The 8873-nt window shown below is 36.9% G+C and overlaps 1 protein-coding gene across 1 annotated transcript in view; it reads right to left on the reverse strand.

Moving 5' to 3' along the window:
- oprl1 (opiate receptor-like 1) overlaps positions 1–8873 on the reverse strand; it is a 50760-nt gene that overhangs the window by 40490 nt on the left and 1397 nt on the right. The window contains exon 2 of the mRNA XM_077514065.1: positions 684–949. Coding sequence (XP_077370191.1) covers positions 684–895 — 212 coding nt within the window. The 5' untranslated portion in view covers positions 896–949. The remainder of the gene's footprint in view (positions 1–683; positions 950–8873) is intronic.

Raw genomic sequence — 8873 nt, forward strand, 5'->3', positions numbered from 1 at the left:
GTATCTACGTGCGCGAATGCTACATGCTACATATGTGCTGCATTCCCACTGACGCCCGGCTAATATGCTTTCAATTTAACTGTTAAGTAAAGCCCAGCTAGTCAGTGCTCCATCTTAGCAACAAAGGAAAAGAGCAAAGTTGGACACCGGAACTATGCTTAGTGCTAGCTAGCATGAGGCTAGTAAAACACAACCAGGATAGATTTAAAATGGGACCAAAGAGGGAAAACAAATCCTGGATTCCCACATTGGCCGGTCGGGGAATGGTGCGGAATCCTGGTGATTAAAGTAAATTATTTGAAACTACAAAACAAACCCTTATTAGGGGTTGTTACGTCAACGCTCCGGTGTAGGCTACATTCAGATACGTTTGTATGACATAAGTGAATAAATCTTTGTAAATGTATAATGACAATAAAGCCCAATATACACTCCATTTACCATTTATCATTTTGATAAAAATGCATTTTTCATTTGTCGGACGATGTGACACGAGTGAAGATAAGCGATACAGTTAATGGCTGGCTGGATGGATGACATGTTTAAAAAAAAAAAAAAAGTGTAAAATGCAAATTGATTAAATTGAATTTCGCTGACAATAACACGAATGGTAAGTGGAGATTTTGAGTGCAATTCTAAGCTCTACTCACAAAACAGTCCATTCGACAAAGAGTTCTTCTCACCTTATAATGACGTACATGACCAGAAAGTTCCCCACCAAGCCGATGACGCAAACGATCATGTAGACCACCACAATGGTGACCTTCACTCCAGTCGGCAGCAAGGCGTCTTCTGTCTCATTGTAACCGCTGCTGAAGTTGTTCTGGAAAAGCGAGTCATTGTAGAGCTGCAGGTGACTCAGCTCGGCCAGCAGGAGATCGTCGGGGAAGTCCATGTCTGGGCGAGGTCACGGGGCAAGAAGATGCCTGATAATTACTGTAATTGTGACCTGAGAAGAACACAAAAACACGATGACTGTTTCTCTGCTGGTCTAAACGGAACATATTGCCAATTAGCTCATTCAGTGCCATTGACGACTATACACGTCAAGTATCCATTTTTAAATGGGTTGGCAGTGAATTAGTTGTTCATTTACGTATGTATATTAGAAGAGTAAAACTCTTTATTTATGTATTTATTTATTTATTTTACTATAATAACCTTGTCACAATGAAGACAATTGTTGGCACCTTCCCTCATTTTTACCGACAGTAGTTAGCTATCTTTGGTTCGACTTGCAAAGGTGAAGAATTAGAATTCCGAATTAACTTAACTAATTAGTCACATCAACGGTTTGTGGTCATACAGTGCTGGCTTTCCTGCATCAGCTGCTGCAGCAACACCTCAAATTGCTGCCACAAAACCAACTCCTGTGCTCTGCCTTCTTCGGTGATGAATATTCATCAAAACAGTAATTCTGCGGCTGCAGCATCCCCGCGGTTACTGCCAGCCTCAATACATGTAGTCTACAGTATCTATGTGTTAACACACTCACACACACACACACACACACACACACACACTACTTTCCTGCATCCCGCCAGAGCAATACGCAATCCACATCAAAACACTGCAGGGTGGGGAAAAGGGTGCATTAGCGCTACGCAACGTTTTCATTTTATGATGACAGGTGTTCATTACAGATGTTGTGTAAGGGAAGATGTCATTTTAAATTAATATATGGAAGCTGTTGAAGGTAAGTGAAAAGAATTGTGAGCACGTGTGTAGTTAGTGTTGCCAAGTGTTGGCCTCACAAGCATTCAGTATATCAGCGTTTTATGTGCGTTTCATTTTGACAAAGTTGTAATCTTTGAGCAACTGCATATGAATTAGTACATCTTGGGCAGAGTACAAGCATGTAAGCAATGGCATTCTCTCTTATTGATTTATTAGTTTTCTTTTAAATTCCTCCAGTCACCAGTTGAATACATTTTATGGATGGGTATAATAATAGACAAATTAATTCTTTCGAGTTCAGTCGATTGTGTGGATTTGAATGTTGATTGATATTTCTACATGAAATGACAACACCCAATAACACAATGTAAATGAAATTACAACTAAAATGCAGCATTTAATATTAACACCACTGGCAACAAAAGTGAGTAGACCCTGAAGAAAAAAAAAAAAAAAAGTGTGCCCAACGTATCAATATTTTGTCCAGCAGAGCTGCATAAGTTGCCAGTAGAATCCACATGTCATGGAGGTGATGGGTGTGCTACCCCACCTTTCGTTTCAAGATGCCCCAAAGACGCTCAATCAAAGACATGTGTGGCCATCCATAACCTTCACCTTCAGCAAGGCAGTGGCCATATTGGAGGTGTATTTGGTGTCGTTATCTTGTTAGAATACTACCTACTTTCCGCTGCTTCTGCACAGTAAATGTTGGCATTCAAGGTTCCCTTTAAGAATTGTGACTCCCCAGTGCCAGCCCCAAACAATTACACTCCCACTACCTTAATTGACTGCAGACAAGGCACACTTTTCTTTGTACTCCTCATCTGGTTGCCGCCACACCAGGGTTATTATAGTTTTGGACTTTTCAATGTAGTTTTTATTTCCTTTTGAGTTTTTTTTTTTTTTTTTTTTTTTTTTTTTAGTTAGTTTTTTACTTAGTTAGTTTTAATTAGTTTTCAGGGTGGTTCTGTTATTTAATACTTAGTTTTCTAAGTTTCAGTATTCATTTTAGTAAAAAAAAAAAAAAATGTGTATTACACAATATTTTGAAAAAAAAACAACAACAAAAAAACACCATAGGAGAGACGTAATCTGAAAGTGCTTTTCTATTGGCTGCTGCTGGATGACGTCACTTCTGTGTGACACACTTTCAAACGTCTTTAATTGGGTTAATATCAAAATTAATCTACTTAAAATCACATTTAGAATTGTCCCTAAAGGCTTATGCATTAAATTAATTGCCAAAGACTAAAACAAAGAATTTTTTTGCTATCATTATAGTTAGTTTTAGTTAGTTTTGTAATCATAAAATGTAGATTCGGTTAGTTTTCGTTTTTATAAAAAGCATTTTGGTTTTTATTTTATGTCGTTAATGGAATTGTTTTTTGAATTTCAGTTGTTATTTTTATTTATTTAATTTTTTTTGTTAGTTTGCACCACACACGCTTGACACCATCTGAACCAAATAAGTTTATCTTGGTCTCATCAGACCACAGAACGTGATAACTGTAATAATCCATGTCTTTATGTTCCTTGATCTCAGCAAATGTGTTAATGTCATTTCTTCCTTTTGTCACAGCACAGCCACTGACGCCAATTTGATGCATTGCGCCGCAATACTGATAGCGCTCAAATGTTTTTCTTAATACAACTACTGGAAAAACATTGAGCACGTGGACTCAACGGCTATGCCGATGAGTGGCCTATCTTGTTAAACATCCTTTTGTAAGCTGTATGTTCTTGTCCACCATGTTGCAGCTCAGTTTGTGGGTGTTGGCACTATCATAGCCCTTTTTTTTTGTGTGTGTAGAGCAAGATTTTTTTTCTTTGCCTTGAGGGGCCATACTGAACTTCCAGTGACCAGTATGAGAGCGTGAGAGTGATAACACAAAATGCAACACTGCTCTCCCTTCACACCGGAGACCTTTTAACAATAACGAGTCACTAATTGGACCCAATTTGGATCATTTTCACTTAGATGTGCACTATTGACTTGGGATGTAACGAAAAGGGCACTATTGTGATATTAAAAATGCCACAATATCGTCGTCATCATGTTCACGATATTTAAAAGCAACACCTATTAAAAAAAAAAGTCAGGTTGATTTCCATTTGTGCAGTTCTAGCACCCTCTGGTGGCTAGTTACTTAGTGCAATTTAATTTTCATTAGGGATGTTTTGGCCCTTCTATGTTTAAAATCCACACTAGTAGTCAGATGAATAGGAACATAATATGCCTGTGAACCAAGTCAATATGTGTAGGAACTCATTAACAAGTAAGTGCCTCAATATTATTATTAGAGATCATAGGTGGTATATGCATTGCTGTTATGTATAAAAGCACAATATTGTGCCTTTTTTTAGTATGAGCTCATTCTTTTACCATATTTGACCTTTTTTAAATATCTCCAACCTCCAATATCGCCAATAGCGTGATAATCATCATATCGTGAGCTTCATATCGTGATATTATCGTATCGTGATGTTTAGCTATCATTACATCCCTGCTGTTGACATTAAATGATGTGTGTTGAGTTCTTTTGAGGAGGCTGAATTGTTCCGCTGTTGTACAATATGTGCAATCACAGTCAGCTAACTTTGTAGCAAAGCGTAATTTCCCTCCAGTGTTCGTAAAAATACATATGGTGATAAAATCAACTCAACAAAAATATAAACGCAACACTTTTATTTTGCTCCCAGTTTTATGAGATGAACTCAAAGATCTAAAACTGTTTCCACAAACTTATACAATGTCACCATTTCTCTCCAATACTGTTAACGAACCAGTCTAAGTCTGTGATTGTGAACTTCTCCTTTGCCGAGATAATCCATCCTACCTCACAGGTATCAAGATGCTGAATAGACACCATCATTAGTGCACAGGTGTGCCTTAGACTGCCAATAGTAAAAGGCCACTCTAAAAGGTGCAGTTTTTTTATGGAGGGGATCTGTATTGGGAGTTTTTCTTTCTTTCTTTTTTTTTTTTTTTTAAGTCTAATCAACATCTTGATATGGCACACCTGTGAGGTGAGATGGATTATGTGCTCACTATCACAAATTTAGACTGGTTTGTGAACAATACTTGAGAGAAATGGCGATATCGTGTATGTACGTAAAAGTTTTAGATCTTTGAGCTCATCTCATTAAAAAATGGTAGCAAAAACAAAAGTTTTGCGTTTATATTATTATTGCGTATAGTTACAAAAATGTGATTTTGATATACTGTATGTGCCCTGAAATTAGCTGGGTGCACCTGCCTCTCACTCAGTCAGCTGGGATAGCTCATCCATGAAACTTACTGAGGACGAGCACTCCAGAAAAATGTGTGTTTTTCCTCTATATTTCAATTATAGCAGGTGACAGGAGACTAAACGTGATCTCAATCAAGAAGAGTCTGCCTTCCAGTTAGTTGAAACCAAAGCTTGTTTGGAAACGTTTCACCATTTCTGTGGGCAGTTCCTTTTAGTCAAAATGCTGCCTGGCTGGCAAGGACAGTAAATCAAGTTGTGTAGCAGTGCGGAAGCAGTTCAAGCAGCCATGATCATGTTCCAACTCCTCACAGTGTTTGCATTACTGTGGCCACATAGTCGCGTAATAGTAGCCTGAGTGCTTCGGCTGTCTTTCTCATGTTTACTTTATTTCTATACTGTTTTGTCACAAAATTCAAACAGTAAAGTGTTTTTACAATTTGGAATTCAACCAAACGCAGTGGTTAGCGCATCTGCCTCTTAGTTGAGAGATTCCAGGTTCAAATCTTGGCTCCGGACCTCCTGAGTGGAGTGTGCATGCTTCTCAAGTTTCCTACTGCGTTTGAAAAACGTACGCTAGGTTCATTGAAGAGTGTGAATGCGAGTGTGGATGTTTGTTCTTGCTAAAAACATTTTACACTTGCAGAACATTTTAAACGTTATTTACAACTGGAAACATTGCCTGTAGTTAATGTTTTAATGATGGCAACAGTCTCACCCTTTATTATTTTTGGGAAAACATTTTTATTTTATTTTTTATTTTTATTTTTTAAGATTGACCAGCTTCCTGGAACATATTGCTTCTGACCTTAGAGGTTTCACTACACATGCGACACTACTACACAACAGGAAAGAATAATGACCATTAATGTTGACTTTATTTCCAAACAAGACTGTTTTCTTTTCTGTGAGGGATTAAACCATTAAAATAGTCACTTGATACAGAATTATCTTTACATAATATGAGAGATGGATGATCAACAATTTCAAGATGGAACTCTCTGTCCTACTAAAATTTCTTCCAATTCTGTGGCATTGGTGAGTCACTCAGGGTAAGAACAGAAACTTCACTTCTCATTTGCTTCAGGTACAGGCTCCTTTATTGAGTGAACGTCAGCCACTGGCAAGCTCCTTTTGAGCTTGTCACAGCGAAACGAACAGGAGCTTCACTAAGCAAAATGCTGACTTACCTTTCCACACAACAAAATGATGATACACAATACTATCAATTACTACTCAAAGGACACACAAACTACAACAAATGATAATTTGTTGTCGTTAGTACACACGTACACTGCATTTCAATTTTTTATGCAAATGATTTTTTTTTTTTATTTATAAATTGTCAATGCAAATGGCACTCAGCATAATTTTCTCCGAAAATAAAAATGTCGTTTTTGTTCAAATGCACTGTTCCAAATGATTATGCACAGCAGTGTTCAACAGATTTTATAGGTTGTAAAGAACTGAAAATAGTCATTTGCTGAATTTGCAGCATTAGGTAGTGTTTGCTGAAATCAAAAGCTCTTTCAATCAAAAACACATTTTAACAGGTCAAGCTACACTTTAACATAGCACCTCTTATTTCATAGCAGTTTCACGTCTATGATTTTATTTTTGAAAAAATAAAATAAATAAAATAATAATAAAATAAATAATAATAATAATAATGAAATACTGTCATTATTCTTGAACAATTCATGACTTATGCTGAGCCGCTGAGTGCCCTTTGCATAGACTATTTATAAAAATTAGAGAAAATCATAATTTTCCTATTAACTCATTCACTCCCAGGCATTTTCACAGAAGCGATCCCGTTCGCTCCCGGCTGTTTTACTGGATTTTGACTGACTTTGCAAGGCCCACAAAATATTGTGTTCGATTGCTATAAAGGCATGGACCTATCGAAAGAAAGATTAAAGTCTCTTCTTTCATCAGGAGAAAAAGTATGTTTCTATCTGTTTCCGTTTCGCAGCAATTAGCATTAGAAGAGAGCTATTTTTCATCAGTTTTCACAAATCTATTTAAAATTGTAAGTAATTGAGTTGAGCCCTGGTTGATCTCCTTTGCTCTGCTGCCACCTGCTGGCCGTTTGTAATAACTACCATTTCTGCAACCGTTCTTTGCAGTTGAGAGGCTGCATCAAAGCCTTCTGTATGCTCTAGCATTAAAAAAAAAAAAAAAAAAAACGTATAAATACGTCTTTGGGACACTTAAAACTTTAAAAAACTAAACAAAAACGTATTTATACGTTATTGGGAGCAAATGAGTTAATTTGGAAAACGGTATAGTCATTAGGCACCACTATTAACAAAATGCCTCGAGGCACAGTGTTCCAAAATACGTGTTTATTGTTAAAGAGGAAGTCAACCCTGAACATTTATTCACAATAATTATGTTATATGTGACTTCACTAGTCTAAGCATGACATTCTGATTCATATAATGTGTGGAATATGAGTTATCAAGCAAAATCCAGCCATTTTTAACCATCTCAGGGGCCGGCCATTTTACCACTTGCTGTCGCCTGAAGATGACATCACAGTTGCTCAGGGCCCAGGCAACGACCAATCACAGCTCACATGTTTTCCGAAGCTGAGCTGTAATTGGTTGTTACCTGAGACCTGAGCAACTCGGGTGCCATTTTCACTCGACAGTCACTGGCAAAATTGCCGCCTTCTGATGTTGATAAAAACTGCTGGATTTTGCTGCTTAACTCATATGCCACTTACACATTATTAGCTAGAATACTGTATTTAGATTAGTGAGTATTCTTGTCGATATTTTTTTTGTGTTGACTTCCAATTTATTATACATAGTTGTTGTTTACTATACCACAACACAGGTGTCAGAAGCAATTGCAATCCTTGTCGTAGTATATACCTCCTCCAAAACACTTGCTGAGCAGGTTTACAGAAGTGGACTGTCCAGAATGTATGTTGCCACAAATGCGACCAAACCAAACATTAAAATGTTTTTTTGTTGTTGTTTTTCTTTTACACGAGTAACCTTAAGAAACACTTGACAAAAGTGGATCATATAAAACATCTATTTTTTTGTAAACCTTTTTTTTTCTTCTTCTTCTTCTTCATTATTTTGTTGCCGTTGCAAGACATGTTATTATTTTTTTACATTTTTTTTGTTTTTTTTTGTTTTGTTTTTTTAAGAAAAAACAAAAGACCGATAAGAATACCGTTAAGGTGCCGTATCGATAAGCAGTATCGATCTTAATGATACCCATCCCTAACCATGCTGAAGAGCGTCAAGGACAATTATATTAACTGTGATTTTGCAGTACAATCACGTTATTAAGAATCATTTAGAATAATTACCTATGATTAATTTTCACCACAGGATGTCACATTTACTCTGTAACACTTATACTGTACTTCCTGTAAAATAGAACTATGCAATTACACGTTTTCTTCACTTTTCATGGAGATGAAGATTTGTCATTTATTTATTTATTTGTTTATTTATTTCCTATCACATACGAATCCAAAAATTCAGCAGGCAACCTCAAAAACTAAGTCATCAAAGCGGTTGACCTTCCCTAAATGAACGTTCGCCCATGAAGGACTGGCTGCATCTGTCTGATAAATACAGCACATGCTCAGTGTGTCAATAAATCTGTCTGAGTGTGTTTTGTTTTCCAGGTTCAATCTCCGAGCCTGCGTGTGTGCGTGTGTGTCTGAGCTTTGATGAATATGCATTCGTCCCACAGTCGAAAGTGTGTGTCCATGTAAGGCTTCCTTCTACGTGACAAGTTACAATTAATAGGAAAACACTTGTTGCATTAAAATTACATTGCAAAAACCCAATCTCGTCTTGTGAAAATGCAAAGTGCATTTCGTATTGTTCAAAATGTCAGATGAAGTGCAAACAGCTAACGTAAGCATACGTCAGTGAAAACGGAAGAAATTGTAAAGTTGTTTAGTCTTCATGACGC

The sequence above is a fragment of the Festucalex cinctus genome, chromosome 2 (assembly GCF_051991245.1).
Source record: "Festucalex cinctus isolate MCC-2025b chromosome 2, RoL_Fcin_1.0, whole genome shotgun sequence".
In the NCBI taxonomy this organism is placed as follows: Eukaryota; Metazoa; Chordata; class Actinopteri; order Syngnathiformes; family Syngnathidae; genus Festucalex; species Festucalex cinctus.